This window comes from Zea mays, chromosome 3 (genome assembly GCF_902167145.1).
Source record: "Zea mays cultivar B73 chromosome 3, Zm-B73-REFERENCE-NAM-5.0, whole genome shotgun sequence".
NCBI classification, from domain to species: Eukaryota; Viridiplantae; Streptophyta; class Magnoliopsida; order Poales; family Poaceae; genus Zea; species Zea mays.
Genome location: NC_050098.1, coordinates 61,118,938 through 61,143,544, shown reverse-complemented (window position 1 = coordinate 61,143,544; position 24,607 = coordinate 61,118,938). Strand labels below are relative to the sequence as shown.

Here is a 24,607-nt window from a genome sequence, read left to right as displayed (position 1 = left end):
GCAGACTTATGTACCTGCAGAGTGTCCTAGACTTGGTGGCTGCTCAGGTGAAACCATGTGGTGCTCCCGTGCCTGAGAAAATTTCTTCCTTGTCGCAATGGAACCCCCTTTCTCTTCAGAAGCAGATAGATGATCTGAAATCTGCTAACGGTGGTTAGTTGGTTGACAATGTTTCCTGTTAATATTTCTTTATGTTCATATCACCAGTGGTTGCTAATTATTTCTTCAGCTTTGACTCGATGGTGTTCTGATGCTGAGGTGAGTTGTGCTCAAGGTCAGGTAGAGCTTGATCGGGTGACCATGTCTCTTGATGGCGCCCGTGCCATGAATTCTTCCCTTCAGTCAAAGCTTATTTTGGAGAAGAAAACCCACGAGGTAACTCGCCAGGAGCTTCAAGTTGCTTATTCCATGCTTTCGACCTATTACCAAAGGTTCTCCCACCCGTAGGAGGAGATGCAAAAACTTCTTGACTCCCGAAACAATCTTGATAAATTGTACCGGGATGCCACCAGCTCCCTTACCACCCTAGAAAGGAGCCATCGCTTCACCATGGATGAGTTGGAGCACAAGAGGAACAACCTGAAAGAGTCCCAGGATGAGGTGTTGATGCTCAGCGAGTCTCTGTCTTCAAAAGATTCTACCATTAAAGAGCTTTGTGCCTCGAAGAAGCTAGTGTCGCAGGAGTTATAAGTTGCTCACCGAGATATTAAGGTCTTGGAGGACGACCGTGAGATCATGAAGGCATGGTGCAACAAGGCGATGTCAAGGCGGTCCGAGCTGGTCGCCTCTTGATGAAAAGGCCTGACGTTGTGGTACCTGATGACATCGTGGCTGACGTTCTTGCTGCATTGGGTACTTCGAGCAATCCTCTAGCTTCTAGTGATCCTGTGGGCAATATTCCTCCTGGAGATGGTCCTTTGTGATGCTTTGTACAAACATAAAATTGAATACTTGTTGATTAGGTAGGAGAGCAGTCTATTTCCTGAACAATTTATTTTCTAAATGTTTGTTGATGAGGCATGTCGCGCCTTCTTTGATTGGTAGTCGAGGATGTGCAACATCGTCTTAAGTTGTTTCCAACTTAAGCTGATTGTTCTGGTGATAAGGTATAGTAAGCACCCTTTGCTTTGTTTGCGTGAACATGTAACACCGACTTAAGGTGTCTCCGACTTAAGTCGATTGCTCCGTTAGTAGGGTATAGTAAGCACCCTTAGTTTTGCAGGCGTAAGCATGTAACACCGACTTAAGACGTCTCCGACTTAAGTTGATTTCTCTGTTAGTAGGGTATAGTAGGCACCCTTAGTTTTGCAGGCGTGAGCATGTAACACTGACTTAAGGCGTCTCCGACTTAAGTCGATTTCCCCATTAGTAGGGTATAATAGGCACCCGTAGTCTTGTAAGCGTGAGCATGTAACAACGACTTAGGCGTCTCCGACTTCATCCGATTGCTCCCTTAGTAGGGTATAGTAGGCACCCTTAGTTTTGTAAGCATGAGCATGTTGCATTGGCTTAAGGCATTTTCGACTTAAGCTGATCGCTTCTTGAGAGTTTGTTTGTATGTGGACGAACGCAGAAACTTTATTGACAATCAGGTCACCAGTTTACAAAGTGTAGCCTACCATCTAGAATTTATGGTGCTACTATGGGTAGAACTTCCTGAGATGCTTGACATTCCATGAGTTCCCTACTGGAGTACCATCCATGTGAGTTAGCCAATAAGACCTTGGCCGAGTTACTTCTGCGATCATGAAGGGCCCTTCCCATGGCGGTGACAGTTTGTGTCGTCCTTCTGATTGTATGCGGTGAAGCACCAGGTCCCCTACTGCAAATGCCCGATGTCGTACAACCTTATCATGGAAACACCTCAGGGTTTGCTGGTATCTGGCTGACTGAATGACCACTCAAACGTTCCTCCTCTATCACATCGATTTCTTTAAGCCGAGTTGCTTCTGCCTCTGCAATGTTTTCGAAGGTTAATCTGGGTGCTCCGAAGGCTAGATCTGCTGGTAACACTGCATCTGATCTGTATACCATAAAAATGGAGTATTCCCATGTAAGGCTCGGCTGGGCTGGGTTCGCAGACTTCAGAGTACATACAACAGTTCCCTGATCCACTTTCCCGTGAGCTTTCATTTTTGTCGAACACTTTTTTCCTGAGCGCTTCTAATATCATCTTGTTGCCCTCTCTACTTGCCATTAGCTCTTGGGTGTGCCACTGATGCATATTTGATTTGAATACATTTCTACTCGCAGAAGACAAAGAATTTTGCGTTGGTGAAATTCGATCCTAGGTCTGCGATGATACTGTTGGGTATCCTAAATCTGAAGATGATTTCCTAGTTGAATTCCACTGTTTTGGCTGAGGTCAGGGTTACAATTGGCTTGTACTCTATCCACTTTGTAAATTTGTCAATGGCCACCAGCACATAAGTGTACCCTCCCTAAGCTTTTTTGAACGGTCCGATCATATCTAACCCCCAGCATGCGAAGGGCCAAGTGACCAGAATAGTCTGTAGTTGTTGAGCTAGTAAATGCTACTGCTTAGCCAAGAACTGGCATGCTTCACATCTTTGGACTAGGTCAGCTACATCTTTCTTCGTTGTTGGCCAATAGAAGCCTGCTCTGAAAGCCTTTCCTACCAAATTCCTTAACGCTGCATGTACTCCACACTGCCCTACATGAATTTCTTCCAGTAGACTCTTCCTGACACCTGAGTCCATGCATTTCACGGAAACTCCAATGGCCCCTTCCTCTATGACAACATAGTGAGCCGACTGCCTCACAATGCGCTCGGCGGCGGCCTTGTCATCCGGCTCCTCCTCGTTTTTTATGTGTCTGATGATTGGCTCCCTCTAGTCACTCGGGTCTGGCTCTGCCTGCTCCACTGCCTTGCATTCCTCTGCTGGCTCGTCATGATGCTTGGCTGTTGTATTTCCTGGACAAATATGCCGGCTTGATCCCACCTTCGATAGAGTATATGCTATTGCGTTGTGATCTCTTTCTATGTGGTGGAATTCCAAGCCTTCGAATTTATCTTCGATCTTCCTGACCGTCGCGCAGTAATTGCCCATTGAATCGGTTGAGCAGTCTCAGTCCTTGTAGACTTGGCTGATGACAACTAGGGAGTCTCCGTATACCATCGGTCTCTTGATGTCGAGTGACACAACAATGTTGAGCCCATGTATCAAGGCTTCATACTCTGCTGCATTGTTGGAGGCTGGGAATAAAAGCTATAGTGCATACTTGAGTTGATCTCCTCCAGGGGCGATGAAGAGGACCCCTGCCCCTGCTCCTTGCAGCTTCAAAGTTGGACAACATCGGTGGGGAAGCGAATAGGATATAGGGGCTAGAGTTGTCGTATCGAGCAACCACAGCAATAAGATCCCATATAGTGAGCCCCTAGGGATCAAACTCCATAAAACAACAATTGTTAATGGTGAAGTGACGGGCCGAGAAAAGGTTCTAGATGATGTTGGGGGCAACAAGGATGTTGTTGAGGTATAAAGGACCAGAAAGGACTATGTCACCTGCTGAGGTGACAGACATGAGTCGACCCATTACCGACAATGATGGAGGAAGGAAAGGTGGGGCTATGGGGATGGTGTAAAGAGACAACTCGAGGGGCCAGGAGTGGTGTGGAACAAGGCACCAGAGTCGACAACCCAATCGACGGGAGTAGGAGGGGTGGCGAAGACATGGAGTATGAGAAGAGAGTCAAGGGAGGCACCCCTATAGAGCCACCGGAAGGAGGCTGAAGCCAGGACTGGCGAGCATGCTGATGACAATCATGGGTGGGGAGACGATAGGACCTCGATCGTCATGGAGACAATCGCGGCAGTAGGGAGCACTAACAACCCACTAGCATGGCTGCCCTCCTGAGGGTGGAGCTCGACACAGTCAAGGAGAACATGGTTCATGACCCGATCAAAAGCCACGAATGTGCCTCTAAGAAGTTGGCCATCATGAATGGAGACACACACACTGTAGGGAGGCACGTGAATCACCGTGGAGCGAAGTAGGGGCGTCGAGGGAGCAGGGGCAGAAAGGGGATGCTCAGGAGCGTCGTAATGGGCCATGGAGGACAAAACGCCATCCGCGGAGAAGAGTGCGGCGACGCGACGACGAGGAGTTTCCTGGCAGTGGCAGTGATGGGGAAGAACGGGTGGTGCCTGGAGGAGGAGAAGAGAGAAACATAGCTCCGATACCAAGTTGGAGAGTGAAACCCTAACACTAAATTAGGTTGGATGATGTATTAAGTAATAGAGTTGGGTGGGCCTAGGCCCATTTCAATACAAACACACACAATAACTTTAACATTTAGTATATATTCTCTATATTAAATTATTAAAGCAAAATTTAAATTGAAATAAAATCAAATACTGGAAATATGTTTCCTTTTGGATTGAAAATTAATTAACAGATGTGGACATAAGATAGTCTCGCTCTGTAAATACATTATAAAAAGCGTACACCGTAAAGTTGTCGTGTCCATTAATATTTTTACGGAAGTCACTTATTTTTATTAATGATTATTAACCTAGGTGGACATCATAAGCAGACTGTCTATGTAAATGGTGTTAACGGAGTCAGTCAAAACATCCGTATTAACACATATATTTGAACGGAGGCGAACACTTTGTCTAACTCTATAAGGGCTGGTTTGATCATCAAGGAATTAGAGGGGATCTCTGGCGATGGCGAGGAATCCCCTTATTCCTCCACCATAGCAAGGACATGGATCCACTCCAATTCCCTGGTCCTAAACATATTTTGCACAGCTCGATTAAGATCTCTATAGCGGTGTTCGTTCCAAGTCAACTTTTTTTTTTACTTTTAATCAAACTCGTAGAAAAGTAAATTAAAATCTGTAACATCAAATTCATCATGCAATATGCGTTGGTTTTATATTTATTTGAAGTTTATAGGTAGAAATATAATTTTCTAGAAACTAACTTAAAGTTTTAGAAAAAATCTTACTTGGACATAGCTAAACCGACCTATGATTCAAATACTCTGACTGGGAACCTATATCATTGCAAAGAGAATGTGTACTCTGAGAGAGACGCCTGTATGAAGGACTCAAACTGAGAAATTTGAACACTTTGAGAATTCATCAACTCATATAAGAATACGGAAGAAGTTTGATAACCCATGGTGTATTTCTCTCTTTGATGAAAACATATCAGATAGGACATGTAGTTTGAAGGTACATGTGGCCCACAATATTTGGAAGTTTCACCTATCCAAAGTTATGGCCTATGGGCTATGGCTGACAGATCAATGATGGGTCACATCCCTGACGGGTAAATAAGGCAATCAAATTATCAGAAGCGGATCCATCCATTTTGACTTTGAAGTGCCAAGTTGTGTTCAGTAAATTTGCCTAAACTAAAAAGGCACGGTATGAGGTACTAACAAGTATCAGGCTCTGCAGAACTGATCAAACTTGAGACTGGGCTTGGAGTACTGTGAGCTCAGTATCGCTCTGGCCACAACCGCATTGGCCGCCTCCGTCAGGTGCACGCCATCCCAGCTGACGAACTTCGAGCCGTCATCGCAGGCCGCCACATCCTTAGACTGGCAACCCTTGCTGAAGTCGTAGTTGTAGGGAGGCCCTCCGTACCCACAGCATGTCATCAGCGGCTTGTCAAAACCTGAAGAGCAGAGATGTTAAACGAGTGACCAAGGCTTTCCGAATGGTCTGACGTGTTTTGTTCGCTCACCATATTTAGTGTGGTTGGCGACAAGACCATACTTGATGGGGAACAGGTCCGTGTACACAAGCGTCGCGTCTTTCATCTGCGCACTCAGCTCGTCGCAGAGGCTGCCCAGCGCTGCGTTGAACGCAACTGCAGCTCTGTTATAGGTCTTGAGACAGCCATACTGATCAAGATCGCTGTCGTTTTTCCTTGGTATGGCAAGCTTCTGCGGCAGGCAACCCAGAGCCCCCGTCCCATGTATCCAGAAGTTTCGGCTACCGTTGCTATATAGAGTCTGGGATTTGACCCCCAAAAAAAACAAAAAGAGTACATAGATTAGTGGTGCGCCACTGTTCTTTGACATGAACTCATAAGCTAAGCAGGTATAATAAATTACTAATAAAATCATCTCTTTTATACATGTAGCATGTTTGTTCATTCACCACCAGAAAAGCATGTGCAATGAGGATTGCTGATTGTGGTATGTATTCAAAAAGAAAGTACTCCCTCCATTCTTTTTTATTTGTCGCGGTTTAGTTTAAAAATAAACTAGCCGGCGACAAATATTCGAGAACGATGGTAGTAATTGTCAAACAGTATAAATGAGAAAAAAATAAAAAAACAGAAGCTTTACCTGGACAGCGTCCTTAATCTCAGCAAGAATTGGTGGGAATTTGGCAATAACTTGATCATAGGGCAAGTTTGACAGAAGAGCGTTTACATCGTTCTGCCCTATGTCTATCATATATAGAGCGTTTTGGAATCCTTGTGCATCAATTGGACCACTTAGACCTGCATTTAACAAGTGTGGAAGGCAGTAAGTTTGCAGTCAGCTGTTCAGGTAGATCTCTCACTCAATGTACATGTAAATGGTTCTCATCTCTTGTTCATTTGTGACGGTTGATTTTATTTTGTCGAGGAATTATATTGGTTGAATATGATCAGAGTTCAACAAACCTTGATCGATGAGTTCCAAGGATCTATCTCTGAAGTACAAGAACTCCTGCACTTGTATGTGCAACGCAAATGGAACATCTCGCGGTTGCGTTGCTGCGCCAGCAATGGCGAAATTTGCACCGTTGCTGTAATTGGAGCCTAACGCCTTCAGAAATGGGCTCAAATAGCTGATGTTCAAGCTTTCGCCTGGATGCAATTTGGGGCCCAACTAAATGTTAGCAGGAGAACAACCATTTCTAGCATCAGTTAGTGATTTGCATGTACATGAAAGAGACGCATGGTCAAATTAAAATGTGAAGAAGAACATAAATCAGTGTAGAAGAACAACTCGCACAGACTTGCTCAGACTACAAGGTGAGGCCATCTCAGTATGCATTTGGCAAGGCTTGACGATCCATGCAGGCGAAAAGCAGTGGTCAGTTTATCTGGAACAAAAATGAACTCCCTCGAAAGTATTACTGCCCATTTATTTTCTCTGAGAGAAATGGGCATAAACAGGTATATATATCACCGCTTTCTTGAGATGTGCAATTTAAGTCGTCTCCTGTAAGGTGGAAAATGTAGTATGCACACCATAATATTATGAAACTATTATCAGAACAATTATAACTGTACCAGTCTGTTATTTATCGAGATATTGATATACTAAAAGATCAATTTGTATACTCTCCTTTTCTTTTATTTAAACAGAACAAAAGAAAAGGTGCTTGCTAGCTAAGGGATCATGTTGTAGCAGCCACACTGAAGGAGTGAATGAATGAATGCCGCCAGTCCTTGGAAAAAAAAAGAAGAGAAAAAAAAGGAGCTGATGCATTTGGAAAAGCACTAGCTCTGCCTCTCCTTGAAAAATTTGGGCATTTATCATCACGCGCGCACCGGCGGACCGGCCTGACCAACAACGAGCAGTCCAGCATTGTAATATAAATGCAGAAGACAGAGAGAACAGGTCAGAGACAGACTCTCGTGTCAAGGAAACAAGGCAGCTGGCGCAGAGTCTGCTGCGACCATGAATGATCACAAGGACAGGACACTAAATGAAATTAGACAGGAACAGGGACAGGGGCCAACCAATCTAGTAATTCGAGTTACGAGCAGAGCGCTTTCACGTGATAGTCCTTAATTAGCAGTGTTGCTTAGCTGAGGCAGTGTACTCTGGTTGGCAGATGGTAGTAGTACACATGATTAGCTTGAGCAACATAATACATGAGCTCCTGCACGTGATGCCGTGGTCTCAGCATCCCCACCGCATCTGCACTTTGCACGGAAAACAGATCCTGGCTGGCTGCTGATAGATGTCATGGCAAGATATTATGGGGTTCATCCGTCAGTGACTGAAGCTCCAGAAGGGTGATGTATTGGATGAGTTGTGGTATACTAGACTACTAGTGCTATACTAATTGTTAGTATCAGCCGCATGGATGATGACACAAAAGTTCAGATACGGATGGCGAAGACTGGATTAAGAACGGAACAGAATCCTCTGCAGAGCGCTGCTCTTTTTTCGGGGATGGGATAGGAATGGGGGTGGCGCCGGCCGGACTAGACTCACAGAGGAAGTCGATGGCGAGGCGGCCGTCGCAGAACCGGCCGGTGGGGCGTGGGAAGAAGGCGCGGCCCTCCGGGCGCGTGAGGTGCCACCCCTTGGCCGCCGCCATGCCGCCCGTGTCGGAGTTGGAGTCCCCGAAGTTGAAGAGCACCGGCCGGGACCCAGGACGGCAGCTGAAGCCGCCCGCGGCCGCTGGCAGCGCCAGCGCCGATGCTGCTGCTGCGGCCAGCGCCAGCAGCAGCCATGCTGCCGCCGCGGGCCGCGAGGTGGCGCGGGCGAGGCTGCCGCCCGCTGCCGACATCGGCGACCGCGCTTGACCCCTGTCCGTGGCACGTGACGTGCTGGTCGGGAGGAGAGAGAGAGATACGGGTCCTAGATAGATGTGGTCGCGCTCGCTGTCCGCGTCTGGCACTGGGTTCTGTGCCGGGATCGGGGTGGTGGCGGCATGGCTGGCTGCCTGGGCAGGGCAGTGGCATATATGCTGCTGTGGTGTGGTGTGCAGTGGGGAGGGGACGGATGGAGCTACCCATTTTACGACACGGTAACGCGTACTGCAATCATGCCAACGGGAGTGCCGTCGTCGTTTCCGTTGCCGTGGGGTGCCATGCGACGGAGGGTGCTGCCTTACTCCACGTAGTACACTGCTTTACAAAGATAAATCATTGAATTATCTCCTTTTTTGTTGTTGTTGTATTAGGAAATATCTAGTGTTTTCCTTTTTCTTTCTCGATCCATCTGGACGGTCCCACCTAGAGAATTGAACTTTTCCGTATGAGGGGATTGGATTGGAAATATGCAACCATGGTCGAAAAGAAGCGCCACTAACCTGTAATCTATCCATAGGTCGCTCTGGTTTTAAATTTGGTCAGCACGGTCAATACCTTGCCCTGCCCAAGGAACGAACAGACAAATCTCTAGTTTGTTGGTTGCGCTCGCTGTTTTTCCCTCCTACTGGTCCTTCACTGGTGTGGTGCTTCGGGGCCAGGGCACAAGATCTTGCCTCTTGTAGCATGCATGCATGCATCAGCCGACCGAAGCGTGCCGACCGGCTATAGATTTACTTAACACGTGAACCTTCGTTCTATGCGAACAGTGCACGCACGTGACCTCATCAACACAGTGTGTGTGTATATATATATATATATATATATATATATATATATATATATATATATATATATATATATATATATATATATATATATATATATATATATATATATATATATATATATATATATATATATATATATATATATATATATATATATATATATATATATATATATATATATAGGGAAGAGGTAATGGAAGCCCTGGGCTTCCGTTAGTGGGCGAAGCCCCAGCCAGGAGGCTGATCGGGTCGCGTTCGGCCCACTGGACGCCAACTTACGTCAGCCATGCATAGGATAGCCACGTATCCCGGCTGAGACGCGACATGCGATATACGCACACATAAATATATGTACAAATGTGTATAACTCATGCATAAATGGAATCTTTTATGCCACGAATCACGGGAAACGAATATTTGCATGTGCTTGCCGGTTACGACTGCATAACGCTGTGATACATGATAGCGTAAACCATGCAAACATTTAAAATCTCCCACCGGTTTTAAGATAAGGAAAGACGTGTTCTTCGTGCGCGTAAATAAAGGCGCAGTTACAGTAGGAAAAAATACGCACGCATAAATCATGCATAGAAGGGATCTTTTGTACCTTGACTCACGGAAACGAATATTACCATGTGCACACCGTTTACGACTGCATAACGTTGTGTAACATGATAGCATAAACCATGCATTATATAAATTTTGACCGGTTTGATATAAGGAAAGACGTGCTGCATAATCGCGTAAATAAAGGGACAGTTACGGTTCGAGGAGCATTAGTAGAAGGAAATAAATTTTAATTTACAGCCGCAGTTCGCGGGTTCTGCTCGGGCGGATTCCAGCGTAAAACGTGAGCTAAAACATCGTAAATGAGTACGAAATTTAGCGTAAATCATATATCTGTTTTGTAATAGCAAACGAAGCCCAAAATTACGGCGTAAAAATCGCGTGCACCCAATCGTGCGCGGGTTCTGGCTAGGGCAGATTCCGGCGTAAAACGTGAGCTAAAACATCATAAAAGAATACGAAATTTAGCATAAATCCTATATTAGCTAAAACAGCGTAGACTGATCACGTTCGATCGTGCACGGATTTTGGCTTGGTCAAATTTCAGCATAAAACGTGAACCAAACAACGTAAATGGGTACAAATTTTATCGTACATCATCAATCTATTTCCGAACAATGCTCCTGAACACCACCTCGCTGCCGCTCTCGCACTCGTCGATGCATCGCTCAAGCTCCTCGTGCTTCTCCTGCGCGACATCGGCCGTCGTCGGCGTCTCCGGCTTCTTGGCGAAGGCAGCAGCCACGAAGGTCGTCGGGGCCTTCTTGTTCGAGCACGACGACGCGGCGGCAGACACGGACGCGACGGCCGAGAACACGGCGGCGGAGGCGGCGGCGCTGGCGGCCGCGACGTCCATGAGCGCGGCGGCCATCTCGGCCTCCTCGGCGGTTCCGCTCCTGCCGAGCCCAGCCCCAGCAGGCAGGCGCGCGACGGACCTGGCGGCGAGGCGGGCGAGCTCCCTGTGGAGCGCCACCATCGCTCGTTCCTGGTGGAGCGCCACCGCCGGTCGCCTGCCTCGAGGCGACACCACTGCTGGCCCCCAGGATCACCGCCGCTCGCACGCCCGAGGGAACCGCCGCCGCCGCTAAAACCTAATTCCTGGCGGCGTGGGGGTGTTTTTATAGTGTCGGCGTGGGACTGAGTAATTGTGAACGCGTGGGCCGGATCCTAGGCCTGATGCACGTAATATGCGCAGACTATATTTGCATAAACTGATACACACATCAGCATAACTCGTATTATAATTTAGCGTAAGCACAGTTAGGTACAATAAACCAAAAAGGGTCTGGTGCGGTCTGCGCACCTGGTCAGGGCTTCCTGTAGTTAAATAGAGCCCAGGGCTCTAAATACTATATATATATATATATTAGGAGCCCTGGTCTTCTAATAACTAAAGGAAGCCCAGGCCAGACAGTGCAATCTGGTCGAGCTGGACCACATATAGACGTCTATAAAACAGGACTCAGAGTGCTAGGGTTCAGTTTTTCACGCCCCATCTCGATTCATTAGCGACGGCGGTTGCCCGATAGCGCGCGCGGCGGTGGACCCCGGCCAGTGGCTGCGGTGGCCGTGGCTCCCCGACCTCGACATGCGGTGGCGGCGGTTTCCAGGCCGGCGGTGGTGGCCCCCGATCCAGAGGGCGAGCGGCGGCGGCAGTTCCCAGACCGGTGGCCGCAACTCCATTACCTCGACGCGCGGTGGCGGAGGTTCCTCGATCCGCAGCGGGGCCCTTGTGCGGGCAAGCGGCGGCGTCCCCGAAGCCCCGAGGAGGCGGCACTTCCAAGGCCGGCGAGCAAGCGACGCCCGTCGACGTGCGAGTAGCGACGGCGACGCATGAGGCCGATGTTCGAGCGAGCGACGTCACGGAAGGCCCGAGATGCGCGCAGCGATGATCACACGTGACATCCTCCGATCCGGCGCAGTTTTCTTTTCGATTATTGTGTTTTATGCCTACCACATGTACTATTTACGCTAAAACTGTACGATTTTATGCTTGAACACAGAGTTCATATATCAGTTTACTGCATGCACATTGGAAAGGCAATTCCTTAATTTATGTTGTTCGTAATTTGCGCGCATGCAATGGAAACTGATTTTGCCATAATTTTTGGATCTGTATAAAAATAGAAACTGCATGCATGCGGCTGCCATGTTTTTCGGATCTGTCATAAAAATAGGATCGTAATAACAACCTACTAGAGCTATCAACCTCTCATTGACTCGGTATTTACGCTTATAATTGAGGGATTTTATGCTCAAAACTTAAGGTTTTTACGCTCTACCCGGATATGCGTCCACCAGTGAACAACATGCCAGATTTTTTACGCAGTGTAAGGAATTGCATAAATAGCTACACCGTGTAGTATAATTTGTTTCAATATACATCATAAACTAGTTCTAATGCGTTTAATTGCATGACTGTTGGAGGGATCCTATATTTATGAAGGAAATAAAACATTAAATGCGATTTTTTGTTTTTATGCATGCAATTTATTTCCTTTCATTGCATATTATTTCCATCATAAATTCGTGTGCATGCAGCTGGTAACAGATTTTTACGCAGTATACCCAATTGCATAATTATCTACACAGTGTAGCATATTTAGTATCACTATATATCATAAAATAATAATTATGAGTCTAGCTGCATGGCTGTTGCAGCGATCCTAAATTTATGGAGGAAATAAAGCATTTAAAATAGAAACCGTCACACATATCTTTCCTAAATTTACGCGCATGCAAGGGAACGTGTTTGACTCATGCATGCATTTTACCATAATTTTTAGATCTGTATAACCGCATGCATGTGGCTGCCATGTTTTTCGGATTTGCCATAAAAATAGGATCGTAATAACAACCTACTAGAGCTATCAACCTCTCACATTAGCTCGGTATATACGCTTATAATTGAGGGATTTTATGCTCAAAACTTAAGGTTATTACGCTCCAACCCGGAGATGCGTCCACTAGTGAACAACATGCCAGATTTTTTACGCAGTGTAACGAATTGCATAAATACCTACACTATGTAGTATAATTTGTATCAGTATATATCATAAACTAGATTTAATGTGTTTAGCTGCATGGCTGTTGGAAGGATCTTATATTTATGAAGGAAATAAAACATTAAATACGATTTTTTTGTTTCTATGCGTGTAATTCATTTCTTTTCATTGCACATTATTTTTCATCATAAATTCATGTGCATGCAGCTGGTAACAGATTTTTACGCAGTATATCGAATTGCATAATTATTTACACAGTGTAGCATATTTAGTCTCAGTATATATCATAAAATGGTCCTTACGCGTCTAGCTGCATGGCTGTTGCAGCGATCCTAAATTTATGGAGGAAATAAAGGATTTAAAAATAGAAACCGTCGCACATATCTTTACTAAATTTATGCGCATGCATTGGATCGTGTTTGACTCATGCATGCATTCCTTTTTTTGCGCTAACAAACGTGGGAGAGGTGGCGCACCCAACAGCCCGGTTAGGTGCGCTGGATTGAACCAGTTTACATGGGTGGTCGGCCTGGGCTTTCTTTAACTATTGAAAGCCTAGGGCTCTGGTTATACCTGCCCTATCACTACCGGAATCGATCGCTTCGCCGAGTGGGCGAAGACATAAAAACACTCGGCAAAGGCTTTGCCGAGTGTAACACTCGGCAAAGAAGGCTCGGCAAACAGTACATCGGCAAAGACATCTTTGCCGAGTACTTTTTCTCGGGCACTCGGCAACGATGTTTGCCAAGTGCCAGGGAGCACTCGGCAAAGAAAAGCGACCGTTACGGCGCCGGGTGACGGAGACGGCGGCTTTGCCGAGTGTCAACGCTGGCACTCGGCAAAGAAGATATCTTTGCCGAGTGTCTTCCAGGCAGCACTCGGCAAAGCCGCCTTTCTTTGCCGAGTGTCATTTGGGACACTCGGCAAAGAACCCACCAGGGAGGGTCCCCATGTCAGGCTCTTTGTCGAGTGTTCTGTGCGGCACTCGGCAAAGCCGACCTTTTTGCCGAGTGCCGACGACATAACACTCGGCAAAGAACCTAAGCCGGTGCCCAGGTCTGTGCTCTTTGCCGAGTGTTATGACCCTGACACTCGGCAAAGAGCCTCTTCGCCGAGTGTAACACTCGGCAAAGTGACCAGTATATACCTTTTTTATTTGTTTTTTGTATTCCATCCACACAAACATAAGATATCACATATATATCACATATATACATCACAGATATCATCACAGACATAAATAGCCAACACAAACATAAAACCGTCACCACAAACATAAATATCCATCACAAACATAAGTGTTCAACACAAGTATCAAACACAAACATAAGTCTCAAACGTCGCAAGCTCTCACATAAGTATCAAACACAGACATAAGTATTATACATAAGTTTTGAAGTCTAAAACAATGAAAACACAACACTTCATGGAGGTGGGCGGTTTGACCGGGGCTGCGTTGGGCTGAACCCTTCCGGAGGGTTGTTGGATGCCGCTCCAGATTGGCCCTGCGCAGAGAAGAGATTGCATGTGTTATACCAGATGCATTACAAACATCTAACTACAATTTTGATACTCACAGGAGTGTGGAAGAGAGCAGGGTCAACTGGAGGGAACAATGGAGGTGGTGGAGCGATGCCCTGTGCGGCGCCAAGGCTCTGCATGTACTGGAACATCTCCGCCATCCTCTGATCAGCCGCCGCCCGCTCCGCCATTATCCTCGCCTCCATCTCTTGACGTTCCCTCCTCTCTTCTTCTAGTTGGGTCTGTAATATTACAAGCCAACGTTATAGTAACTCAAAGAGAAGGTATATAACTCAAGAAAGGACGAGTTACATAAGCACTAACCTCGAGTTGCTGTATGCGATGCTGTGAGCTGTCGTGCCGAGGTCGTATGGCTGGACTCGAACCCGTGCTCCTTGCTCTCACCTGAGACAGAGTGGGAGTGGAGGATGAGTCGATTGCCCCGTCGGCAATCCAGTACCGCCCATGTCTCTTGCCTCCTCCGACCTCATCAGCACATCGGGGTCGATCGGCTCGGTGCTCGGATCATAGTCTGGGCCATGGACCTCCTGCGCCATGGCGTTGTAGTCATGGAGGCGGCTGTAGACGGCGGGGTTGGTGTAGGCCTCGGGCCCGTCATCCGGGTTGTAGGTGACGTCGGACGTCGCCTTACCCTTATGGGCCATAGCATAGGCCGAGAAGGTGGAACAAGGCCTGCCACCATGTGACACCGACTGCAACGTAAACCAACGAGATAGTTAGAAATAATATCTAACTTAGTGCTATATATCTAAATAAAAAAGGTGGCGTACCCATGCTTCGGCATATTGGCCCAGGCTCCGGCTGCCTTGGTGGTGGGACGGGCCTTGCATCATCAAACGCCGTTCCCGGCTAGCTGTGTGTGCCTCGTCCCACTCAGCCGAACACCACCTATCCACCATCTGCTCCCAGCACAGAGGATGTGCGGCGCACCAATGTGGAATCACCTGCAAAGTAAACACATAAAGTGCATATCAGAAGACAAAATAAAATTCATGCATTGAGTACTGGTACCAAACATGCATGACTTTACCTGCAGATACTGCTCCCTGGTCAACGACATGGTTCGGGCTTGAGGTTTGGTCACCTTCTCCCCAAGGACGGAGCCGTGGTAGGTGATGATGGCCTGGATGCGGGCCTCATAGTGCATGTCCACAATGAGCTTCTTACAGCTCGTGGTGGCCACCACATCCGCCCTAGCCTCGTATCCAGCATCGCATCTGAAGAAATCCTGCATACAAAAACGATTTATCCATACATTATTTCAAGATTTTGCAACGAATGCGACATATTTTACATTATACTAAGACTTACCCATAGCTCTTGCTTCACCCGCTCCGCCTTGTTATTGAATTCCCTGCCGTCCCGGTCTACTGCATCGGGGGCGACGGCGTAGTGGTCGAAGGTGAAGGCTAGGCCCATCACTCCGGCGTACTCCACAAGTCCAGGGAAGTGTTCCCTGCACAGCAGGCCGAGGATGTTGTTGGGGGGGCGACGATGACCCCCATCATAATCCAAAACCGTCCAAGACCTGTCCAAGTGATAAATAAAAAGTATTAGTTTATATTATGATTTTGAACACATAATATGAATAAGAATGAAGAACATAAAGTTACATACCTCTCCCCTTCCGGCCGAATCAACGGTCGTCTGTCCCGAAGTATGGGACGCGACGGGAGACTCGCGGGGCCTCGCAGGTAGATGCTCCTCGAACTAGAGCCGCCTGAACCTGAGGCGTCCTGCTGCTGGTCGTCGTCGTCCTGCTGCTGGTCGTCGTCGTCCTGAGGCGCCGCCTGCTGCTGCGCTGCCTGCTCTGCCTCGTGCTGCTGCGCTGCCTGCTCTGCATCGTCCGCCGTCCTACTCCTCCTCCCCCTCCTCCTCCTCAGGAAACCGCCCACCATATTTGCCCAACAACCTGCAATTAAGAGTAAACAAATAAGCACATATAAAAAGATGTATTTAAAAACAGGTGCGAAATAAAAAGTCATATAGCATTACATCGATTAAAAATAATCTTCATATGTGTCAGGGTTAGCCGGATCATAACTCTCATCATCACTATCAAGCATTTCAATCTCAACACCATCGGAAGACGCAACCTCATCATTGCCTTCAAGGATTACTAAGTCATTATCATTTTGCACCTCATCATCCTCCTCATCAACAACCATTTCAATATCTACGTCCATTCCGATAGCTTCAGTTAAGTCTATCTCAAATCGCCCTTCTAGCCCATCTTCTTGGAAGAACTCTCCATCATATGTGTCTGGGTCTAAGTTGTAATCTTCATCGTTAGGAACAGGTAACCTCCCGTGCGGCGATACCTTATACACAACATCCCAACCCTTAAGATGTTCTTTCGTTTGACACGCATATGGGAGATAATACACTTGTGTGGCCTGTTGGGCCACGATATAGACATCGTCTCCTGCTAAGGTGGAATCTTGTCGAATTTCGACTATCCCAAGATTAGAATGTGTCCGTCTCGTCACTTGAGGGTCAAACCAATGACATTTGAATATCACTGGAGTAAGAGGTTTGGAACCATAAAAATTGAGCTCGTATATTTCTTCGATTCGTCCAAAATAATCGACATTGTCAAGGCCCGGCGTAAAGACTCCAGAACACGTTGTTTTCCGATTGGGCCGACTTTTGTCGTAGTGTGTTGTGCGAAAACGGTATCCATTGACGTCATACCCAGAATATTTCTTGACCCTATAAGCAAAGCCGTTGGCTACTTGTCTCAACTCGGCACTCATAGACAGATCTCTTTGGCCCTACAAGTATTTGCAAGTTAAAAGACGCTAAATTGAGTTCAAAGACGTATCTCTTTTACAAACTAAGCACGTACCTTACGTTTGAACCAGGAAATGAAATCGGGCAACCCATTTCTCGCACCCTTTCTAAGAAGAGCGTCATATTCCTGTGGAGTGGGATCCCTTGATCGACGCCAGAATTCATGAAGAAATTGTTCCATGTATGGCGTCACCTCTTCAAGGTTGGTCAATACGTATAGCATGATATGCCGCCACTCTTCATGTGTCAAGGTCTTGGTGGTCGAGCCACTTGTGCTTCTGAGTTGGCCTCGAAATATGCTAAGGTTCGATTCATTGTCGCCATCATTGTAACGAGGGGGTGGATTATGCACGCTCGGCAGTTTGTCACCATAATAAGTTGTTGTGAAGTTTGAGACCTCCTCTAGAATGTATGCCTCTGCAATGGAAGCCTCGATTTTGCATTTATTTCTACATTTCTTTCGAATAGTCTTTAGACATCTCTCGATTGGATAGCACCAACGTCCCTGCACGGGGCCCCCCATTCGTGCCTCATAGGGGAGATGAAGAATCAAATGCTGCATTGGATTGAAGAAGCCGGGTGGAAATATCTTCTCAAGCTTACACAGTAACACGGGGGCCAATCTTTCCAAGTCTGCAACAACGGTCCGAGATAACTCTTTTGCACAAAGTTGACGGAAGAAATAGCTCAACTCTGAAAGCGCTAGCCAGACATGCTCAGGGACATAGCCTCGAACCATCGCAGGAAGAATCCGTTCAATCCATATGTGGAAGTCATGACTCTTCATCCCTAAGACTCGCATAGTAGATAAGTTCACCCCCCTACTCAGGTTAGATGCATACCCATCAGGGAACATCAACATCTTGATCCACTGAAGTACTTCCTTCCTCTGGACCCTGCTTAGGACGAAATCGGCCTTAGGCCTTCTCCACGTCTTTCCGCCACTTGGCGGCTTCATCTCTAGTTTTGGTCTATCACATAACGCTGCCAGATCCACTCTTGCCTTCACATTATCCTTTGACTTATCAGGAATGTCCATAATTGTTGCCCACAGTGCCTCAGCAACATTCTTTTCAGTGTGCATCACGTCAATGTTGTGTGGAAGGAGCAGGTCGTCATAATAGGGGAGCCGAGTCAAGCCAGACTTATGTGTCCACATATGCTGCTCACCATATCCCACAAAACCACCTTCTGTATTGGCCACGAGCCCATCTATCTGTTGACGAATTTCGGCACAAGTCATCGTTGCAGGTGGGCGGTCTATCACTACGACACCTTTCGTAAAGTTCTTGATGTCTAGGCGGAATGGATGGTCATCAGGAAGAAATTGTCGATGTTTATCGAAGGATGAATATTTGCCACCCTTTTTCAACCAAATGAACCTGAGAGCTTCCTTGCAAACTGGGCATGGGAACTTACCGTGAACACACCAGGCACAGAATAGCCCATACGCCGGTAAGTCATGCATGGAGTACTGGTACCAAACATGCATCCTAAAGTTTGTCTTCGTAGCTCGGTCATACGTCCATACCCCTTCCTCCCAGGCACGTACCAATTCATCGATCAAAGGCTCCATGTACACGCCCATTTTGTTCCCCGGGTGTCCGGGAATTATCAACGACACAAATATATTCTGCCTTTGAAAGCACACACCAGGGGGGAGATTGATTGGGATAACAAACACGGGCCAACATGTGTACGGGGCAGCGCTCATTCCATAGGGATTGAACCCATCTGTGGCCAAGGCAACACGTACATTACGAGCCTCTTCGGCTTTCTCACGGTGAATGTCATCAAAGTGTTTCCATGCTTCACCATCTGATGCGTGCACCATCTTGTCAGGATTGTATCGTTTTCCATTTTTGTGCCATGTCATCTGTTTCGCGGATTCCTCTGTCATGTAAAGACGCTGGATCCTCGGTATGAACGGAAGGTGTCGTAGGATTGTCAAGGGGATGTCGAGCTGCCTCTTCTGTCCATCACCAGAGTCTACCTCCATAAACCTAGACGAATTACACTTGGGACAGTACTTTGCCTCCGCGTATTCTTTCCTAAATAGCACGCAGCCCTTCGGACAAGCATGAATCTGCTCATACGTCATCTTGAGTGCACGAAGTAGTTTTTGTGCCTCGTACATGCTCTTTGGCATAACGTGATCATCCGGAAGCAGACTCCCAATAACCGTCAACAAGCCATCGAATGCGTCTCTACTCATGTTGTACTGCGACTTGAACGCCATTACACGCCCAATGGCATCCAGTTGAGAAACCTTTGTCTGGTCGTGAAGGGGTTTCTGTGCCGCGTCGAACATGTCATAGAACGCCTTTGCAGTCGGCTCTGGCTCGTCATCCATACATCCTCCCGTGTACTGTGCCTCCTGATAGTCGTTCAACATATTTGCTACCCCCGCATCCGCGTCATAATCCTCGACACGTTGTCTCAACACCTCCTCTCTCGTACGATGCGCTTCACCATGAAATATCCACCGAGTATAGCCCGGCGTAAATCCATTCTTCCAAATATGTTCTACCATGACCTTCTTTGGTTTTCTTTTCCGATTGTCACATTTGCCGCACGGGCATGGGACTAGCTTCGCCCCTTTAGCAGCTTCGCCATATGCCCGTTCCACGAAATCATCGGTCTTTCTAATCCATTCAGTGGTGACATCGTTCCTTCCTCTACGGCCCGTGTACATCCACTCATGGTCCTCCATCCTATAACATATTTAACCAAAGCCTATCAACAAAAAAATCCGGCAGCACCTCCCCTGCACGGGGAGGTTTTCAAAGCCTGTAAATATAAGTAGCAGCACGATGGCTGACATCCACACATATACATATCCACACATATACATTAATGGCTAAATAACCACATAAACATAATTTGTGCAATTAAAAGACTTACCTAATGCAAGCAAAGTGACCATTAGAAACCTAACTCTATTTCACAATACACAATCACACACAAAAAAACTGACTCTATTTCATACACAATCAAAATGAGTTTGTACCTAGTTGCTCGGCGTGGACGGTGCACGACGGCGAACGGACGTGACGGCGTGGAGGTCGCGACGACGGGCTTGCGAGGGCGTGGAGGGCGCGACGGCGGCGAACCGGATGGCGAGGGGCGCGTCGAGGGGCGCGACGGCGGCGAACCGGGCGGGCGCGGCGGCGGCGAACCGGATGGGCACGGCGAGGGGCGCGGGCGCGGCGGGCGGCCCCGGCACGGCGAGGGCGAGGGCAAGCGGCGCGGGCGGGCGGCGGCCCCGGCGCGGCGAGGGCGAGGGGCGCGGGCCGGCGATGGGCGCGGGCGGACGGCCCCGGGCGGCGGTCCCGGCGCGGCGAGGGCGACGGCGAGGAGCTCGGGCGGGCGGCGGTCCCGGCGCGGCGAGGGCGAGCGCGAGGGGCGCGGGTGGGCGGCGGTCCCGTCGCGGCGAGGAGCTCGGGCGCGGCGAGGAGCTCGGGCGGCGAGGAGCTCGGTCGGGCGGGCGGCCCCGGCGCGGCGATGGCGTGGGCGGGCGGCCCCGGCACGGCGAGCTCGAGGGCGGGGGGCGCGGCGGCGGCGAAGAGCTCGAGGGCGGGGGGCGCGGCGGCGGCGAAACAGGCGGCGAGGGCGCGGCGGCGGCGACGGTGAGTGAGAGAGTGAGAGTGAAGTGAGGAAGAAAGGTTAACTGGCGTATGTATACTGTCTTTGCCGAGTGCCCGCGATCTGGCACTCGGCAAAGTTTTTTTTAAAATTTTAAAGTACGCTTTGCCGAGTGCCCTAGATGTGACACTCGGCAAAGAGGGCTTTGCCGAGTGTCAACCGGGAGACACTCGGCAAAGATTCTGTCCTTACGCTTTGCCGAGTGTCATCTGTTGACACTCGGCAAAGTGTATTTTCATTTTTTAAATTTTGTCTCCCAAACTTTTTGTGGTATGTTCCTACACTATGTAGACCTACATGTATCATTTGTAGACAATTATAACATAGTTTCCATAGTTAGTAGATTTAGTTCGTTTATTTGAATTTCTTCGGAAAATTCAAATTTGAACTGCAGGTCACTCGAAACTTGGAAAACCGTGCATGAAAAAATGATATTCATGTTACTTAGCATAAGTTACGACCGATTGCAGAAGCGTACCGGACACTTCGAGCAACATGCTCACTAAACATGGCCGTGAACTTGGCATCCACATGTTTAAAAATTGTATAAAACACAAACAAAGTCAGAAAATCATGAAACTTGTCCACGTGTCATGATATCATATGTACAGGCTGTGATAAAAATTTTAGAATGTTTGGAGAAAGTTGTGAGACACTATATGTAGAAAACTAGAGGACTACACATGAAATCAAAGAGTTTCAATGTGGATCTCTTAGGTTTCTACACATAGTGTCTCACAACTTTCTCCAAACATTCTAAAATTTTTATCACAGCCTGTACATATGATATCATGACACGTGGACAAGTTTCATGATTTTCTGACTTTGTTTGTGTTTTATACAATTTTTAAACATGTGGATGTCAAGTTCACGGCCATGTTTAGTGAGCATGTTGCTCAAAGTGTCCGGTACGCTTCTGCAATCGGTCGTAACTTATGCTAAGTAAGGTGAATATCATTTTTTCATGCACGGTTTTCCAAGTTTCGAGTGACCTGCAGTTCAAATTTGAATTTCCGAAGAAATTCAAATAAACGAACTAAATCTACTAACTATGGAAACTATGTTATAATTGTCTACAAATGATACATGTAGGTCTACATAGTGTAGGAACATACCACAAAAAGTTCGGGAGACAAAATTTAAAAAATGAAAATACACTTTGCCGAGTGTCAACAGATGACACTCGGCAAAGAGGGCTTTGTCGAGTGTCAACTATGTGGCACTCGACAAAGAAGCCTCTTTGCTGAGTGCCAACTGTTGGCTCTCGGCAAAGACTGACGGCCGTCAGCTCTGGGACGGCCACTGACGGCCCTTTACTGAGAGCCCCCTTTGCCGAGTGTTTGACACTCGGCAAACCATTCTTTGCCGAGTGCCATCCTGTGCCGAGTGTTCAGCACTCGGTAAAGAGGCTTTTTGCCGAGCGCCTAACTTTACCGAGTGCGGCACTCGGCAAAGCCTTCTTTGCCGAGTGCCCGACAAAAGGCACTCGGCAAAGAAGACAACACTCGGCAAAGCCTCGGATTCCGGTAGTGTATATATATATATAGTTTAACTATTAAGAGTGTTGGCTTCCAAAGAGTGACTGGAAGCTCTGACCCAAAGCCACCTTTCGGTTCAGCCGCACCACTTCAAACAGTCTAGGCCTCGAGTCGTCTATAAAAGCTACCCGAGACCACCACGAATTAGGATTTCAGCGCGGCAGCGGTTGCGGGCGGGCGGATCCAGCGCGAGCAGCGCTGGCCGAACGTGCGACGGTAGCCTTGTGGGCTGGCGGATCCAGCGCAGGCGTCGCTGGCCAAGCGCATAGCGGCTGCCGCCGGCGTGGCGACCATGCAGGAACCTGTTGCCGCTGCTGGTCCCATCCGCGTGCGCCCGATCTCGCGGTTCCGCGGGGCGCCATGGGGCTACGACGGCTGCAACGGTTGCGTGACGGCGGAACCAACGCGTGTGGGCGGACCACGACGGCGATGCCCGACATGCGAGCGCGTAGATCTGGCGGGATCCGGTGCGGATAGGGCGCGGCTCTGGCCGACGCGCGGCCTAGCGGTTCCGACGTGGATAGAAGGGGTCCACGGCGGGCGGATGATGAGTTCGCTGCTGGCGGACGGATGCGGTGCCGTCACAGGCAACGCAACTGAGATGAGATTGGTGGCGGCGGACTTCCCTAAGGGCGAGCTGCGACGGTGTTCTCCCCTAAGCGCGAGCAGCGTCGGATCCCAGAGACGCGTGTAGCGGGCGACGACTCCCTTAGGGTGTGAGCGACGGCGTGCTTTTATGCTACTCTGTATACATATTTATGCCAACATCAATATGTGTTTACGACATATATTTCAGTCAATGGCTACCCTTCCATCTATTGTCTGTTTATGATATTTCTATTCACATTTTTATGTAAACGTTTATAGATTTGTATGCATTATCTCGTTACCTAACCCAGTGTGTATATGGGGTTTCTAACATTTACATTAGCTCGGTATTTACGATCAAAACTGAGAGGTTTTCACTCAAAACTGATGATTTTTACGATCGATCATGGAGATGCGTCCAAACAGTGATCTGCATACTAATCTTTAAGTAGTGTACCGTAATGCATAAATACCTTCACTCTGTAGCATAATTGGTATCAAATATATCATAAACTGTTTTGTAACGAGCCTAGTTGCATGGATGTTGCAGAGATCCTATTTTCATGGACGAAATAAGGCATTTAAATCAGATTTTTTGTTTCTATGCATGTCAAACCATTTCCTTTCAACACACATTCTTACTATCCTAAATTTGTGCGCATGCAGTAGGAAACAAAAATTTTATATGATGTACCACACTACATAAATATCTGCACTGTATAGCATAATTAGTATTAGTATATGTCATAATCTGGTAACAACGAGCCTAGTTGCATGACTATTGCAGAGATCCTATTTTTATGGACGAAATTAACTATTTAAATCAGTTTTTTTGGTTCCATGCATACCAATTTATTTTCTTTCAACGCACATTCTTTGTCATCCTAAATTTGTGTGCATGCAGCAAGAAACTGATTTTTTACGCGGTGTACCACACTGCATAAATATATACACTGTGTAATATAATTAGTATCAGTATATATATATCATAAAGTGGTTTTAACGAGCCTAACTGCAAGACTGTTTGTAAAGATCCTATATTTATGGGAGAAATAAAGCATTTAAATCAGATTTTTTGTTTCCATGCATGTCAATCCATTTCCTCTCAACACACATTCTTGTCATCCTAAATTTATTCACATGCAGCAGGAAAAACTAATTTTTTATGCAGCCTACAATATTGCGTAAATAGCTACAATATGTAGCATAATTAGTATCAATATATATCATAAAATGTTTCTAACGAGATTAGTTGCATGGTTGTTATAGAGATTTTATATTTATGGACAGAATGAAACATTTAAATCAGATTTTTTTGTTTCTATACATATCAATCCATCTTCTAAATTTGTGTGCATGACTTCCAATTTTGTTACACATGCAAATGGAAACAAAAGGCGCATGCAGGGATGGCACGGGGGTGGAGGCGGCCAGGCTGGCCTGGTCGGGTGAGGGCGGCTAGGACTAGTCTGGTCGGATGGTGCGAGAGTGGCTATGGCTTCCACCATATGTTTGGAAGCCTAGGACTCCCAATAGCCTTTATATATATATATTGTGTTTGGGACCGCTCTACATCTAGAAAAAAAGTTGCGCCAAACACCCCTAATCTGTTG

The 24,607-nt window shown here is 47.3% G+C and overlaps 1 protein-coding gene across 1 annotated transcript; it reads right to left on the bottom strand.

Moving 5' to 3' along the window:
* Positions 1 to 5,143: 5,143 nt before the first annotated feature.
* Positions 5,144 to 8,628, bottom strand: LOC100285863 (alpha-L-fucosidase 2). The gene is made up of 5 exons (NM_001158753.2): positions 8,206 to 8,628; positions 6,657 to 6,842; positions 6,334 to 6,491; positions 5,724 to 5,994; positions 5,144 to 5,654 (listed from the first exon to the last, which is right to left on the bottom strand). The coding sequence occupies exons 1-5, from the start codon at positions 8,501 to 8,503 to the stop codon at positions 5,422 to 5,424; spliced, it is 1,146 nt and encodes a 381-aa protein (NP_001152225.2). The 5' UTR covers positions 8,504 to 8,628; the 3' UTR covers positions 5,144 to 5,421.
* Between the last annotated feature and the right edge of the window lie 15,979 nt (positions 8,629 to 24,607).